This window comes from Enhydra lutris, unplaced genomic scaffold, assembly GCF_002288905.1.
Source record: "Enhydra lutris kenyoni isolate GAN:26980312 unplaced genomic scaffold, ASM228890v2 scaffoldscaffold13, whole genome shotgun sequence".
Classification (NCBI taxonomy): Eukaryota; Metazoa; Chordata; class Mammalia; order Carnivora; family Mustelidae; genus Enhydra; species Enhydra lutris.
The window spans coordinates 41,511,205-41,528,809 of NW_019154097.1; the positions used below are offsets into that span (position 1 = coordinate 41,511,205).

General features: G+C 47.4%; 1 protein-coding gene across 1 annotated transcript in view; it reads left to right on the forward strand.

The window, feature by feature from the left end:
* Nucleotides 1–17,605, forward strand: part of LOC111146247 (S-adenosyl-L-methionine-dependent tRNA 4-demethylwyosine synthase-like) — a 204,297-nt gene that overhangs the window by 126,176 nt on the left and 60,516 nt on the right. Inside the window, exon 13 of the mRNA XM_022501708.1 lies at nt 7–142. Coding sequence (XP_022357416.1) covers nt 7–142 — 136 coding nt within the window. The remainder of the gene's footprint in view (nt 1–6; nt 143–17,605) is intronic.

Here is a 17,605-nt window from a genome sequence, read left to right on the forward strand (position 1 = left end):
ACGAAGGAACCTCAAACCAGTTACCCAGCTGTATGTCAGTGTGGATGCTAGCACCGAAGATCGCCTGAAGAAAATCGACCGCCCACTCTTCAAGGATTTCTGGCAGAGATTCCTCGATAGCTTAAAAGCTTTGGCAGCAAAGGTAAGAACTGTGACATCTTTAAAAGAGCGAGAGAGAGAAAAGAAGTGGAGAAGAGGGTTTTTTTCCTTTTCTTTTAAAAATAATAATCATAAAAAAAGAAGAAAACCTTCAACCTTTGTTTAGCCTTCTACTTTCTTATTCAGTAAATATTTGTTGAGTTCCTCTTAAGTTTGTAGCACTCTGCCTTATATGTATAATTTGCCCTTCACGTATTTAGGGAGACAGAGACATAGTCCAGAAGTTAATAAAACGTTGCAAAGTAGCCAGCTCGTAGCAGCCCTAGAAGATGTGCCAGCAAATATTGTATATGGTCAAATATGAGGCTAATTTTCTTGAATTTCTAAGACCAAATTTCCTACCCAGTAGGGAATGCAACCTCAGAATGTCCAGATTTTGGCTTTCTCTGCCAACATTTGCCCTTTCTTTCTTTTGTTTTTCAATTTTATTTTAAAAGATTTTATTTAGTTACTTGACACAGAGAGGGCAGGGGAAGCAGAAGAGAGAGAGAGAGAGGCAGACTTCCTGCTGAGCAGGGAGCCTGGGTGGGACTTGATCTCAGGACCAGGAGATCATGACCTGAGTGGAAGGCAGATGCTTTAACTGACTGAACCACCCAGGAGCCCATATTTGCCCTTTCTTATGCCTTCTCTTACGTCATACTTACTTTCCTATTCTTTCAGACCTCACGTCGCCTTCTGATTCTTCTTTTCCATTAACCCCGATCTCGATAGTTGGTATTTTCTGTTAGTTCTGCCTCTGTTGTTCTCATGTAGCAATCCCCCTTCCTGTCCTCTCGCTTTGGCCCCGCAGTTCTCGACACTTTACCCAAACACAACAGATAATGGGAAGACCCGCAGGACCTTCAAAAATCAGTTTCTTATTCCTAGTGGGATTTGAGAATCTGCATTTTGAACATCCCTCCTCTCTCTCCTTTGCCCGGCACATACTTCACCCTTCTCTGTCCGGCCTCAGAAGGCCGTACTTCCTGCCGATGGGCCCACCACTTCTTGAGTTTTGGGTTCCCTCCCCGGAGCCTGGGTCACCCTTTCTTTCTGTGTCTTTGACCTGCAGAAGTTCTTTGTGACCCGCGGAAGTTCTTTGTGACCCGTGGGGCTCGGTGTCATGAGCACTTCAGGTCTGAAGCCTTCCCCAGGGGCAGAACGCCGTCCCCGTCTCTCTCCTTGGGTTTTGTATCAATAAACACACGTCATTTCTTTTGTTTTATCTTCGCTGCTTTTCTCCTCAGCTGGATTCCTCGCTCCTGTCTGAGCCGCACACGAGGTCTAGCGCAGCACACTTAATGGTATTTCACAGTGATCCTTAGAGCATGAATGGGTGGAAACCCAACGGACTCCGCAGTGCTGACATGTACATACATGTTTCCGGACTGTTCAGATGTTGACAACTCCCCCTCCCCCTCTTTTGTGCTGGAGAAGTTAAATCCGTACCTGTGTTTGGTGATTTGGCGATTAAGGCTGACGTTCTGTAGGCAGCGCAGAATCCGCACGTGGTGTCCGATCGTCTTGGACTCTTTATAGATGATCAAGCTGGGTGGGTGATTTATAAGGCGGGCAGGCTGGGTGCCTCGTGGGCTCCTAAAATCTCGGTCTCTGGACTCCACGCTTAGCTCTGTGGCCTTTACCTGCGGCCGAGACGGGCGTTGGGTGGCCTGCAAGTGGGAATGCGCGTAGGTTGGAGGCGGCCAGCAGGAGCCGGCGTCCTGGGACGCGTCTGAGCTCGTTAGCCGCGCTGTGTTCCGAGTCAGCTGCGGGAGACCAGAAGTGCGCTTTACTAGATGGGCTTAATAGCTGCTGCTTTTCTCTTTTGGTCAGAATTTTTCACAAAACGCATTCTTATCTCGAAGTCACAAGCCTTTGCATGTCCGTTTCCATTCTCAGTACTTCGGATTGACTCACTGAGAGTAATGCAGTAACTTGAAGTTCTGCAGTGTTTTCTAACCTGTGAGCTTTTTACACACAACGTCATTATTGTGTCCACGTAGCTCTGGTTGGAAAGGGTTCCTTGGGCTGTTGAGACGATCCGCCGGCAGATGAGCACCTGGGCGGCTCCGTCGGTTCAGCATCCGTGACTCTTCATCTCCGCTCAGGTCATGATCTCACGGGTCGTGAATTCGAGCCTGGTGTGGGGCTCCGTGCTGGGTGTGGAGCCGGCTTAAAAAAATGTGCAACTGTGTGCTGGCAGATCAGGGCAGCCACATTCTAAGCGTTTTGTAGCAATTAGAGTCCCTGTTTCTTATTATATGGTTTACGTCGCCATTTAAGAAAGAATGTCTGTTATCTGTGGCAGGAAGCTGCTCTGAAAACTTTTCTTAATTGTAGCTGTGTTATTTCCTTCTCAATATCGAATATCATTGATACAGTAGATACTATCAAGAAAGGTCTGTTTTACTGCTGCTTAACACTCACAAATGGAACACTTAGTTGCAACTGTTCTTACGAGGTAGGGTCAGACTGTAATCTGGTATCACTGAGTTTTTAAATAAAAACTTTTAAATAAGAGTGACTTTTCAGATTTTTTTAAAAAGATTTTATTTATTTATTTGACACAGAGAGAGAGAGAGAGAGATCACAAGTAGGCAGAGAGGCAGGCAGAGAGAGGGGGGAGGAAGCAGGCTCCCTGCTGAGCAGAGAGCCCGATGTGGGGCTCGATCCCAGGACCCTGAGATCATGACCTGAGCTGAAGGTAGAGGCTTAACCCACTGAGCCACCCAGGCGCCCCTCAGATGTTTTAATTAGAATGTCTGCACATCTGTACTATTATCTTTTGTACTTGTTTAGGCTTTTAGTACTTGTGTACTTTTTTGTTACTTGTTACTTGTTTTAAACAGAGAAATTTGATGTGTCCCAAGATTTTCAGCCTATTTATGAGCTAATGTAACCCAAAGTAGAAGAAGGTAGGAGGATTTTTTTTTTTTTTTTTTTAACTCTTGGCAAGTATAGTGTTTACGCTTCCAGATCTTTATCCTTTGTCAGAATGTTCCGTTTCAAATATGAGGAGAGAAATATATTAGTACTTGAGTATGGGGAGCTAAAAAGCAATTCCATCAAGATAACACAGCAAAAATGTGTCAGCTCCAATTTCCGTCCAGATAGCTACTTGTCAAATAGTCCTTTTTTGAAAAAAGAGAAATCTGTCTTGTACGGGACAGCACTGCCTGCCTCTGGCAGTAGACTTCTGTCAGCGGTGTGACCAGACGTGTTTCTGCCGGCACGCTGGTACGCCCGCGTGGAGATCCAGTAGGACAAGCGATAATAGCAGTATGCTTGAAACCTCATATTTGAAAAGAAAAACAAAAACAGTTTTCTGCATTACACTTTCTTGCATATCAGAAGTGAACATTAGCACTCTTTCTGCGGATCTGAGTGTGCTCTGACCTGATGTTATTGGAGTTGATACTGTTTCATGGTTAAGAAGGGCTTATTATACGTTGACATAGCTTTGTGTCTAATATTTAGACATCAGGGTGTCTGCGTGGCCCACAATTTGCCGATTAAAAAACAAACATTGGGGGCGCCTGGGTGGCTCAATGGGTTAAAGCCTCTGCCTTTGGCTCAGGTCATGATCCCAGGGTCCTGGGATTGAGCCCCATATCGGGCTCCCTGCTTAGCGGGGAGCCTGCTTCCTCCCCTCTCTCTGCCTGCCTCTCTGCCTACTTGTGCTCTCTCTCTGTCAAATAAGTAAATAAAATCTTTTAAAAAAAATTGAATATTTGACTTCCTTATCCCTGATCATAAAAACATTATGTGTTCATTATGGAAATTTGGGAAAAGTAAAGAGAAATATAAAGAGGCAAGGGAAGAAGTTACCTATAAATCGACCTTGAGACAACTACTGCTAACATTTAATCCTTGGGGAGTGCTTTTTTATATATATCATTCAAGTTAGTATGTTGCTTTTGTCCTTAAACTCAGGTCATAGCATGTTTCCATGCTACTGATACTTCTGTGTGACCTTCCCGTTAAGGACAGCTTAGTCTTCCATCTCGGTGTGCGATAATAGAAACTATTTATATGTTGGTTTCTGTACCCAGTTCCTGGCACAGAACTCCTAGAACATTTGTAATTTTCGAAGTGGTAAGAGTACAAGAAGCATGAGTATTTCATCTTTGACCCCAGACTTAACAAAGGGCTCTTAAAACCCTGGTAGATCCCTGAGTGGTAAGGCCACAAGGACCGTCGTTGTTCTAGTGAGGGAACTCTGGGTGGGCTCCTGGGTGGCTCCTAGATTGAGGGCGGTCACCAGAAAGACCGAGCTGATTAGAAGGTTGGAATTTTCTGCTAATTCTCCCCACTTCTCTAGAGAGAGGAGAGGGGCTGGAAATGGAGTAAATAATTGATCAGACCTATGTGAGAAGCCTCCATAAAAATCCTTGTCGGGGACTTGGGGAGCTCCCTGGTTGGTGAACACATTCACACCAGGAGGGTAACACACCCCAGCTCCATGGGGACAGAAGTTCCTGGGCTGGTTCCCAGATCTTACCTATCTTCTCACCTGGTTGCTCAGCTGTATCCATTAATAAACTGGCAAATATGCGTAAGTGTTTCCCTGAGTTCTGTAAGCTGCTTTAGCAAATTAACTGAATCTGTGGGGGAAGGGTCATGGGAACCTCTGATTTCTATGGCCCATTGGTCAGAAGCATAGGTGACAGCCTGGATTTGTCTCTGGCATGTACAGTGTGCCGTAGTGACAGAAATGAGTTAAATTGTAGGACGCCCAACTGGGGGAAAACCCCTCACACGTGGTGACCGGAAGTGTTCTGTGTGCATTACCAGTAAGGGACACACGCAGGAGACAACACCGAGTTTTCCCCTGGTCACTCACTTCCTGATTGTTGGCCAGTGGGGCCAGCAAGAGTGTGTCATGTTCTGGCGCACTTGTTTAATGGTGGGGACCCAACAGTAAGTCAGGTTCCTGTCTTTTTTTTTTTTTTTTTTTTTTTAAAATAAAGGTTTGTTTTCTAGAGAGAAACACCAGAGCAGGGGGAGGGGTGGGGGGAGAAGAGGAGGAAGAGAATCCCAAGGTGACTTCTCTGCGCCCAGCGCAGGGGGCTCGGTCTCAGGAGGCTGAGTCACAACCGGAGCTGAAATCAAGAATCGGCTGTGGAGCCGTCTGAGGCGCACAGACGCCCCGGGTCCCTGTCTTCTTCACCCTTGGGAGGCAGCCTTGGTGCCTCTGCTGCCCTGGAGACGCCACTTACACACTGGGTCATTTCTCGCGTCAGGCCCAGCCAGAGATGGTGCGTCGTGTTTAACGGGCATTCTTGTTATCGTCGTGACGGAGGGAGAAAGTAATTGTGTCTTACCATCTGGAGTATCTTGGATGCAGTGGAATAGCGTATTGTCCTGCTTCCCTCCCTTTCGGATGAGCGAGCGTCCCGTCCCCTCCGTCGTTCCGACTTGTTCCCCCGCTGACTGAGCCGCCTCCCGTCACTGATGCCAAAGTCTGCCTTGAGCCTTGGTCCGTTGGACTGTGGTCTGGTCTGTTCTTTATTGTCATCCTCTCTTAGGCTTTATCTTGCTGTCCACCTCCTTCTAACCCTCGAGCCCTCTCCCCGGGCCTCCGGGGGTGTTGATTCCAGGCGGCCTGGGTTGATGCCGTTTCACTCTCCTTGCTTGACGAGAAGGATGCCCTGGTTGTAGCCATTTTTGCGGTCAGACCGCGACTGCGTGCCTGATCTCTCCAGGAGTGGCCTCCGAAGCCAGTGTCCACAGACCGATGGGCTCCCTCGGGGGCCAGGAAGTGTGTAGTAAACAGGTTTTCTCCAGCCCTGACCTCTACCCAAGCTTGTGTCAGGGAAAGATGAGTGTGGTGCGTCTTAGGGTCGTGTTGCGACGTCGGTCACCTGGTCATCGGGTCATCGGGTCACTGCCCAGACGTCTGGGACCTCAGCCGCGTTAGCGTGCGAGCACGTCCACAGGACAGTCTACCTGTGGCAGTAGGTTGGTAGGTCGAAGGCAGCAGGGCGTGGGCTTGTTCAGGAGCGTCTAGAGAGGAGTGAAGAAGGAGCCTTGGGAGAACCAGTGTCGAAGCTTTCGAAATGAGTGTGGAGAGAGCAAGTCTGGGAAGAATTTGGTAAAGGTCTGGTGCAGCTCCATACAAGTACGTAGGTTACCTACAGTTCGGAGAAGCAGTTAGGCTCCAGAGAGAGAAAAGGAGAAGGTTAAGGTACGAGGAAAAAGAAACTTGGTTTATCAGTTGGTCTCCAAGGACGATGTCGAAAGGAAGTGGACGGCAGTGAGTTGTGCAGATGCCGCTGTGTAGTGGGTTGGATGGGGAGGATGAAGCGTGGAGAGCGAACTCTAGATCCTCCCGTGACGAACGTGAACCTTCTGAACCAAGAGCAGCAGCAGCATTTAATGAAGAAATTAAAGGTGTTCCCTTTCATCAGATAATTGTCCAAGCATATCTGCTAAAATCCAAGTTGGAAGTAGAGATTACTGCAATGAAGAAATAAGATGACTCGTGTGCCACCAGACGTTAAAGATAAAAAACACTTAATGCTGTGTGTCTTCCGGAGCGCTAACTTGTGTGTGTGTGTGTGTGTGTATGTGCGTGTATTTTACTTACAAAATGAGATCATACCATACGTACTTTTACAACTGTACTCTTTATTTATAATGCCACAATTAAACTATTTATTGAAAATATCAACTTCTGTCACCATAGATTAATTTTGCCTACTTTATGGATATAACAGTTTAATTTTGCTGTTGGCAGCCTTCCATGACTCCCTCCTTCCCCTTCCCTGGTTTATGTCCCACAGTGCCTACATCCGGCACTCAGGAACGTGGAAGGTCTACGTCTTCTTGCCCACCACGGTACTCCCAGCTCCCATCACGGTGTGACACGCAATTGCCACATGATCAGAATACATTGCCCCACTCCCCTCTTGGTGTGTATTTGGTTGTTTCCCAACGATTAGTCTTGGTGTGGTAGTTGTGAGCTTGGGATTCCAAAACACGCCTACGTTTGAATCCTGTCTCCTACCACCTCCTGGCTGTGTAGGCTCAGCTTTCTCATCTGTGAGGTAGGGTTAATGACCGTCCCTGCCTCCTAAGATCTAGATAGAAACATCCAAAACATCATGGAGTGCTCGCGTCTGAATTTTAAAATGTAATGCCCTGTCACCAGTCTTGTGTATAGGATTGATTTGGGACATTTAAGAGGAGATCGCAAGTAAGATGGTAAATACCAATGGAACTGCCGTCAGTGAGAAACAAAATACCATAAATTCAGTTGTGGTCCCGGTGGGCCTCGTTTCTGTTACGCTTCCTTTCCGCTCTCTCAGGGGCGATCAGTGCCTATTTCGTGTTTATCATCCCGTGCTGTTTCTATACTTCACTCCGTATTTACAACTCCACGAACAGCTGTTTTCCATATTTTAAAACTGTACATTATAGTATCATCCTATAAATACCATTCTGCAATTTGTCCTTTCTTGGGACCAGTTGAAAACAATAAAATTCCCTGTTTCACCCGTTTTTACATGGTCAGTTCAGTGGCACTGAGTACATTCACGTGGTTGTGTGCCCGTCACCGCCGTCCATCTCCAGAGCCGTCTTCCCGGACAAACTGCCCACGAAGCGGTAACTCCCCGCCCGCCGCACCGCAGCTTCTGCGTGTTGGTTTCCTAATCTGCTCTGAGGTTTACTCAGACACTGCAACGGCCGCGGAGCCGTCCATCCGCAGTGTCGCCCTCGTTCTCCCGGGGCTGGGCGTTTCGGTTTTCTGCGGTCTCCAGCTCTCCGCGAGTGTAGACGGAACGGGGGTCTCGCGCGCCTGTGCAGGCGGTTTCTGCAGGGTCCGTGGCCGGCCGCGAGCGTCGCTGCAGGTTGCTCACGTCTGCAGCCGGATTTCTTTTCTCCCAGTGCTCCGGACGCGGCTGTGCTTCGGGGACTGGCGTAGGACACTTGCCATGGTCCGTCCTCACGAACAGGTGACCCTGCTGGCTTTTTAAACTGACTCGGTGTCTGCTGTGGTTTTATCTGCTGTGCGTCCCTCTAAGAGCGGGTGCACATCGTCCCGTGTTGCGGTCCGTTTCCGTAATCGCCGTCATGGGCCTTGCTTACTTCCCTACTGCTGGTTTAGACACGCTTTGGGGATTCTTAGGAGAATTTCTTTCAGTAATGCTCCCTCCCTGACATGGGTGGGGTTGGTTTTCTCACTTCCTCGAGACTCCGTTCAAACATCACCTTGTCAGAGCCCTCAGCTGACTACCCGCGGGCCGGAGTTGCCCTCCTCAGCAGCGCTCCGGTGCCTCTTCCCGCCGATCTTTCCCGTAGCGCAGGTCACTGCCCGACGTGTGCGCCTGCTGTCCGGCTCTTCCCCAGTCCGACAGGAGCCGCGCGAGCAGGGACCTTGTCTTGTTTCCTGCTGGACCCTCAGGGCCTCCGACCATTGTTGGCCTGTGCTGGATGCGCATTTAGTAAGTATTTATGGAACGAAGATAAGAACACACGTGTGCCGGCATTCGGGTTCCCAGAAGGGACCACCACCTTGCAAGCTCTGTAGAGCTGAACAGATGCTCACGGTTCATGAAAGACCCCATGGATCCCACTTCGTGAGGGGATACCTCCGGTTTGTCAGGGAACCTAGAGAAAGGCTTAGAAGATTTCTGCCGGTCCAGAAGCCCTCCAGGTGACAAAGATGCGGGTGACCACACTTAAGTCTGCCGTCTCCCCTCGCTGCCTGCAGCCGCTGGGTAACAGCTCTCCGATCCGACGGGACGGACACACGTGCTCTCCGTTCATGTTGCCGTTCTGCTTGACACATATTGGTGTACCATGAAACTCTCCCTTCCAGGTTGTGCAAGTCAGTGATTTTTTAGTACATTCACGATGCTGGGCGACCGTCCCTCCTGTCATTTCTGAACATCTTCATCAGCCCAGCCTTTTATTAAAAATGTTAAAACATTTTTTTTTTAAAGCCTTTATGGTTTGTGCTTAGGTCTTCAACTCCCTGCGTATCTCTGTAGAGTGTGTCCCACCTTCCAGGGCTGTTACTCCTCGGGGTCTGCCCACAAAGCCCACACGGGCCCTGTCCGGCACCTCCCAGCCATTCCCGGGGTGCTCAGCCAGGTCTGCACCTCCCTAGCCCTGCTGGCGAGACTGGAGGCTGGGGTTCAGCATTGAAGTACATGTAAGGCAGACATTGGACCTTGCAGAGGGCATTTTTGCTGTAAGTTCTTATGTTTAATAATAAAGTTCCGATAGCTAACGTTTGTTAAATGGCGGCTTACTGAGTTCTAGAACTGCTGATCCTTCATGTGCATCGTTGTGCTTTGTCTTTGCTCATTTGTTATGAGGTAGAGATTGATAAAATGGAGGTTTGTGAAGTTGTTTGGCTTCTTGGTATTCCTTTTTTAACCCCCCCTTTTTTAAAGTTTTTATTTATTGGGGCTCCTGGGTATCTCTCAGTCATTAAGCATCTGCTTTCGGCTCAGGTCCTGATCCCAGGGTCCTGGGATTGAGCCCCACATTGGGCTCCCTGCTCAGTGGGAAGCCTGCTTCCCCCTCTCCCACTCCCCCTGCTTGTCCTCCCCCTCTCACCGTGTCTCTGTCAAATAAATAAATAAAATCTAAAAAAAAAAAAAAGATTTTATTTATTCATTTGAGAAAGAGAGAGAGACAGAAAGAGCACAAGCCCGGGGAGACTTGTCGGCCGCTACTCCGTATCCGGAAGACGGAGTCAGTCCGAGGAGGAAACTTACCACCTTTCCCTCTCTTTGTCCTATGAACCGGGGCAGCAGGACGTTTTCTGTATTCTGCGCTGCGATGAGGTGATTTTCATGGGTTTGCAAAAGTTTGTGAAAACATTATCACTGTGGAGTTCTGTAATGGTCTCTTGCCCAGACACTGGTGCTGGGGGACGATTTCATCTGATCTGAATGACGAGTTAAATTATAAGTTGCCTGTTGTTGCACCTGGGAAGGAAACACTTTTGGATTGAATCAACATCGTCATGCGTCGTTCGGAGTGTTGCTCGATGCGCGAGGAAGACCGGCAGCCGTCTGCGCTTCGACGAAGGCCGCGCCGGCTTCCGTGTCCGTGCGTTACAGTGAGGTCAGCACGGACTGACCGCATAGACACGACCGACTGCCGAAACTAACGTCTTTTAGGGGGTAGACAAGTCACAGGTTTTCCTGTGTTCTTAGAGGTGTTTTTGGTTGAGAATTGGTTGGCTCAAGTGACCTCCTTCCTCCACCAGTTTTAGAAAGGAAGGTGCTGGGACTAAAGTCCTCTGGATCCCTCCTCTCCCGCAACCACCCCTTCTTTATTGTATTTGCTTCTAAGACTCAGACTTTCTCTTCACCCCACGCCGAGTGCCAGATTACAGAATATTTGGAACGGTGCTTCTTTAAGCGCATACTTGATGGCCCAACCTCACAGAAGCCGGTGAAGTGCTCTTTAGGGGTAAAATGCTCCTAAGCTTGCATTAAAGGAATTCCAGTGTGGTAGCGGGCAGTAATCCCACGTCCATCACCACTGGTTTAAACAGAGCCTCTGTGGGGCGCCTGGGTGGCTCGGTGGGTTAAGCCTCTGCCTTCGGCTCAGGTCATGATCTCAGGGTCCTGGGATTGAGCCCTGCATCGGGCTCTCTGCACAGTGGGGAGCCTGCTTCCCCCTCTGTCTCTCTGCCTGCCTCTCTGCCTACTTGTGATCTCTGTCTGTCAAATAAATAAAATCTTAAAAAAAAAAAAAAGCCTCTGGGAGGCATTGCTCGTGGCCCAGTGACTTGGTCCGCGGAGCTGAACATCATGGCTCCCCCTTGGATAGATCTGTGTGTCTCCAGGTAGGCGCTGAGCCCCAGGATTAAAAAAAGAAGCCCTCGGAGGTGGCCTGTGGGGGGACCACATGAAGCCCTCTGTGCCAGCGTCCTGCCAAGAGGGCCTGTGCCTTCCTCACTGTGTGCTTAGTCAGGGCCTCCCTGAAGAGGCATGACGGTCCCTGTTGAGATGCCCCAATCTTAGCAGCAGGGAGAGTCCCACGCCCCTGCCCCGGGTCCCTCTTCTTGATTGATCATCAGGGCACCGAGAAATCGGTTTAGACCGAGAAACCCGTGAGATGACTGCTCATCAGGAATCGGCCCGTGTTCTCATTCAGTAGTTGAGGTGGCTTTTGAGAAGCCCTCGGGGCAGCTCCCTTGGCTTTCGTGGGTCACAAGAGGGTGACAAAGTCCTGTATGACCTTCTAGGCCAGGACATCACCATTTACCCGTCAGTACCCCTCTGTGTTTATTCTGTGGGCCCCTACTTCGGGCCACCTTAGACCAGCTGGGGCTCCCTGCTCTGTGGAAATGTCCTGTCTAGCTGAGGCGTCTGTATGGTGCCAAACAGGAAATGTGGGGCACTGAGTTGGTGGCCCTCCTGGCCCGTCAAGGACAGGTAGTGATTTCTGAAAATCCGCGGGAACTGCGGCAGCTCATCCTGGATTCACCCACAGCGAACACTCTGGTAGACCTTCTAAAGAGAGGTCCGATTTCTGACTGAGTATCAGTTGAAAGTGATCAGGAAAGTTTGACAAGGATAAGGTCAGCGGCGCATATACAGTTGTCTGCGGCCGGGATCAAAAGCCACAAGTGTAGGTAGTGGGGGCCTAGCCGTCCTGCACCTTGCAGAGCTCCCTGCAGGTGGTCCACGCTACGGCACCCGCTCAAGGTGGGGAAGGGTGCTTTGCATGTGTAGACCAGAAATGACTTTTTTTTTTTTTTAAAGAAAAAACACTAACTCTTTAGAGGCAGGAGAAATTCAGTACAAGAGGGAAATTCGGAAAAGAGTTTTGATGCAAACATCTTCAGAACATAATCTTCTCTGTTGCTTTACTTGGTATATATTGTCTGTGGGTCCTTTCTTGTGTTGAGTTTTAAAATGGAGCACGTTTCTGTAACACTGGGAGCAAGTATATTTAGACATATACATGCACACATTTATAAACATGCGTGTGCATGCATTTTTGTGCTATCGCCACGTTTATTTACATATATATATAAAATACATAATATGTATTTTGCAGTATCTCCAAATAAAAAACTTAAGTCTCAAAACACAAGAAAGTGTAAAGATCACATATGAAAAGTAAGTTCTATTTCTCTCTTAAGGATTATTTTCTTTGTGAATCATTACATTCCTTCCTGACCTCTTAGTGTAAGAAGGGAACGATCCCTTGTCTTTTGCCTTTAAAACATAAAATACTAGTCAACCCTCTCATTTCTTTCCTTGAATATTTCTCAGCTGTATGACAGTGTGTTTTGGGATGGGGATATTTTTGAAAAAAGATTTCTAAATCAAAGTTTAAAATAACGTAAATAAAGTTAGGAAACTTTAAAATACCAAACTATTTTAAACTTAATGAAAATGCTACTACCAATCATTAAGTAAAGGAGTGATAAACCCCATAGGGAGATAAGCCAAAGATACACGCCCTTCGTGGAAAATGAGATACAAATGGCACATAAATATAGATTAAAATGTCAGTGAGGAAGCAAGTACTTTCCTGCATCTCTGGTGAGAACATAAATTGGTACAACCTCATCTTTGAGGGATGCTTTTATGCTGTCTATTAAAATAAAAAATGCATGTGCCCTTTGAGTGAGTGGTTCGTACCTGGTAATTTACCCTGAGACATAGTTACATCCACATGAAGTGGAATATACGCAGGATCATTCATTGTGACATTATTTACAACAGCAGAAGATTGGAAGCAAACGGCATGTCCGTCAGCCGAGAACCAGTTACGTTAAACACTGTGCGGCGTTCTGTAAACAAAGTCTTACTGCTGTTTGACCTGAGTGTCTGAGGAGGAGGAGATCTTCGGCTGTTTTCCTCTTTGTACCTTTTCAGAGTGTTCCTGCTTTTTAAAAGGAGAGCCATGGGAAGCTGCCCCAGGAAGATAATTTTTCTAGAGAAAAGAATCATAAATACCATTTTGTATTCCTTTTCTTTTTGGTGTTTGCCGTCCTTACTGAGGCTCGGCTCAAGCAGAGCAGGCGTTGTAGGAAATGAAATGCTCCTGACAGCAGAGATTCGATTGTAGGCCAGGTGATAGTGGGTTCTAGAACGTAGGACATGTTCATTGTCTCATGTACGCGTATTTTCATCTTAAGCACTGTTCAACATTGTGTTTATTTGCTTTTCCTACACAGTCTACCCAACACACAAAATAACCCCCGAGACACACACTGGTCACCCGGCGGTCGTGAACTTGTTACTTCATTACCATTCGGTACGGTGTTTACGGAGAAACAGAGACTTTTCTTTCAGATTCCATCACCAGCTTTTGTTGTTGCTTTTTTGGTTTTTACCCTTTTGAGGCTTTCTGACAGTGCTTGTTTCTGCATCATGTCTCGTCAGAGTATTTGGTGGAACCCTGTGGGGTGTCTTTCCCGTCTTCAGGAGGTGAGCGTGAGGGAGGTGTCTGATTGTACCAGGGCGCCCGCCAGCTCTGTGACCTTGGTAAACCACCGAGCCTCAGGAGAGCCTTTGCTTCCCACCGGTCAGGTGGGGGTAAGAGGTGTCCGTGTGCGCCAGCCGACGCTTGGGGAGTGAGTGACCCGGCGTGTGTAAAACTCTGAGTACAGCAGTCGTGTGTGGGCGGGCTCCATACGTCAGTGCTCTTCTTAATGAGATTAGCGCAGACTTGAACAGTGGTCATGGGCCTCTTAGAATAATTTTTGATCACAATTGATTGTCGGTGTTTCAGAGGCTTGTTTTTACGGCGCTCTTTTCGGCCGACTCTTACTTTGAGTTTATTTTGTTTCCAGTCCTGTGCGAGGCCGGGGGTGTAGTTGGGTATGGTCCAGTGCCCTGGAGGAATTGCAGTCCTCTGGGGATGGACGGACAGTTTCAGCAGGAGGTGGTGAGTGCTGGGAAGACGCGCAGGGACTGTAAGACTGTAAGGAGTCTCTGGGATCAGAAGTTTCCTGTAGGAGGTGGCGGGAACGGAGCCTGAGCTTTAACCGCTGGCTAGGACTTAAGGCATAATCTGTAGGGGCCACAGGTGGGTAACAGAGTTAAAGTGGGCTTCGCTCTAGCCCTGGTCTCCCGGCTGTCCGGCGCTCCTGGAAAGCCCCCACTCCTGCTAAGGTGCATTCTCAGTGGGAAAGGAGAGCAGAGCTTGGAGACACAAGAAGCTTGTGTGGCTCCTGCGCAGGTTCCGTTCTGCAGGAGTGCACGGTGCGGGGGCTGGGGGGATGACAGGAGGTAAAGGCAGTGTTGGGAATTCTTCAACTGTGGTTTAAAAAAACAACAACAAGGGATCTGTGCTGACTCAAAAAATGCAAAATGGACTTAGAGATCTCACTGTCCGCACCTTTATAGCACCTGGCATACCCAGAGTTTAAAAAATTGTTAAAATTGGTGGTCCTAAAACCACTCCCAGTCGTTTGAAAGTGAAAAAGCATTTTTTAATGTAAATTCCAATTATTTACTTTTTTGACCAAAAAATTAAGTTGAACAAAGACATTCATAATAGTTGTGTCACTGTGGGGTTGTGGATAATATTTTAACAAGTTTTCCAGTTTTCATTAAAAATAAAATCTATGATAACATTGGAGAAGAACAGTTTACATTTTGTCTTTCAACTTTGCTGTAATTTTATATAGGTCGTTACTGTGGCAGTGGATAATGTATTCAGTAGAAATTTCTAGAATTTGATGGTCTAAGTAACCAATACACAGAGTAATATGCATCTTGGGCAGAGGACTTTCAGGGCCAAAGCTGTTTTCCATTTGAGAAAGTGTCTTTTACATGAAGCCTGGTGTACATTAAGGTCAGCCCTGAGTAGATTGTGGCTTGAATGATGGTGAACAGTAGTGACAGACTGCGGCTCAAAAAATGATTAAGTGGCTTTAAAGATCTAGCTATCTACAGGTTGATAGAATTTTATCTACCCTTTGACTCCAGCTCCTGTATCATCAGATCACCGGAAGGCTATAGGAAGAGACAACCTCTTCCAAATCCAGGAACACCCTATAGACCGTCTTCCTGTAGGGCGGGGTTTCGAAGTACAACGACTTTCTAACATCTAGACTTCCTGGAGCCCAGGAGTCTTCGCTACAGTGTTTTTAATTGATATTTACAAGGACAAAATTTATATGTTTTTTTCAAAACATAGTACAGCATTTGAAACAAAACGGTGATGCAAGGACAGCCCTGAATGACCTTCCAGGTGCAGCCGGAAGCTCCCCAGCGTCCGGTGCAGACAATTTGAAAAGCTCACCAGGTGGCCGCGGGGGTGCCCACCCCGCGGGAGGCCACTTCACTGCGCACCCAACCTTGTTTGGTTTTAGTTGTTAAGTCCGGAATTAGTGTTTAACGTATATTACAGACTGGTAGAAGAGTTACTACTGTTTATGGACATTTTACCTTCTTTTATTTTCATTTTAAGAAAGTCTTTGGAGATTTTTATGTGTAACATTTTAATTTTTCTCACTTCAAACAATGGGAAATATGCTTCCTTTGGCATTTTTATGTGTGATGTTAGGTTTCAGGAGCGGGTCACTGCTGTTCGCTGGAAGACGACTGTATTACTGATGTTTCATGATGTTTAATTAACCAATGACCTAACTAAAGCATTGTTTTTTAAGATTTCACTTATTTGTTTGAGAGAGATGGGGAGAGGGAGCAGGAGAGGACGAGGGACAAGCAGACTCCCTGCTGACTCCCCACTGACAGGGAGCCCGATGTGGGGCTTGATCCTAGGACCTCAGGACCATGACCTGAGCTGAAGGCAGATGCTTAACCTGCTGAGCCACCAGGTGCCCCGTGGTATGATGGTTCTTGATGTGTTTGGGGTATGTGTTTCTTCTGGCCACTTTTTTTTTTTTAAGGTTTTACTTCCATCCTAGTTAGTTAACAGTGTGCTATCAGTTTCGGGTGTACAATTCAGTGATTGAGCATGTGCATACACACCCACTGGTCATCAGGACAAGTGCCCTCCTCTGTCCCCGTCACTGTTTCATTCACCCCCTCTGGTAACCATCAGTTTGTGCTCTTCAGTTAAGTCTGTTTCTTAAGTTCCACATAAAACTAAAATCATATGTTATTTGTCTTTCTCTGATTTATTTCACTTAGCATAATTCTCTTTCTCCATCCATGTCCTTGCAAATGGCAAGATTTCATCCCCCCCTTTTTTAAAGATTTTATTTATTTAGGGACACCTGGGTGGTTCAGTGGGTTAAGCATCTGCCTTCAGCTCAGGTCATGATCCCAGGGTCCTGGGATTGAGTCCCACCTCGGGCTCTCTGCTCAGCAGGGAGTCTGCTTCCCCCCTGCCTGCCGCCCCCCCCGCTCGTGTCCTCTCCTAGGAAAATAAATAAATAAAATCTCTAAAAAAAAAAAAAAAAAAAAAGCTTCCTAGAGCGCCAGGCATCATATTGGCCTTCATTCTGAGCAGGCCGTGTGAGGACAGATACAAGAAGGGGCACATCTTCTTAAAATGATTTGTGTAACTCTTGCGTTTACATCTTGTTGGCCAAAACTTGGTCCCTTAGCACGTCCTGCTGAGGGAGGTTGGGAAATACCATCTTTGAGGGGAGTGTACTGTTGTCCTTAAATAGTGGAGGCATTCTGCTTGGTAAGGAGGAAGCGGAGAATGGGGTTATAGGTGACTAGCAGTCTACGTTACTAAAGTGTGAAGTTCAAATGTTAGGTGACAGCAAAGTAAACTTTTTTTTTTTTTAAGATTTTATTTATTTATTCGACAGACAGAGATCACAAGTAGGCAGAGGCAGGCAGAGAGAGAGAGAGAATGGAGGAAGCAGGCTCCCTGCTGAGCAGACAGCCCGATGTGGGGCTCGATCCCAGGACTCTGGGATCATGACCTGAGCCAAAGGCAGAGGCTTTAAACCACTGAGCCACCCAGGCGCCCCGCAAAGTAAACTTCTTAAGAAGAAAATATTTAAGATTAAAGTAGTCAACTGATTTGGAGGAAAAGTCCCCAAATATTTGCATATGGAAGATTATTAATGCCCATTACCACAGTATTCTCCGTGGTTTGGTAGAGGCAGAAGGCAGATCGCCTAATGTTTGTAGGAAGAACAGAGAGCAAATGGTATCTTGGGAGGAGAAGGGAGACAAAACTCTGGGATTTCTTCGGGACGGGGTGTGTTATTTTTTTGCTTGGTTTGAAGTGGAGGAGGCCTGAGCATGCACATGGAGGTAGAGGGGAAGATGCAGACAGATGTTACCTTATGCGTCTCAAATAGAGGTGTGTTTTATTTGTAATTTCTAGACCAGTGGTTTCGTCGGTGTCTTAGGATTCTTGCATTATTGCGACGTATGTGTTAAGACAAGTAATATTCTTGGGACGCCTGGGTGGCTCAGTTGGTTAAGCGGCTGCCTCAGGCTCAGGTCATGATCCCAGCGTCCTGGGATCGAGTCCCACATCGGGCTCCTTGCTCGGCGGGGAGCCTGCTTCTCCCTCTGCCTCTCTGTCTGCCTGTGCT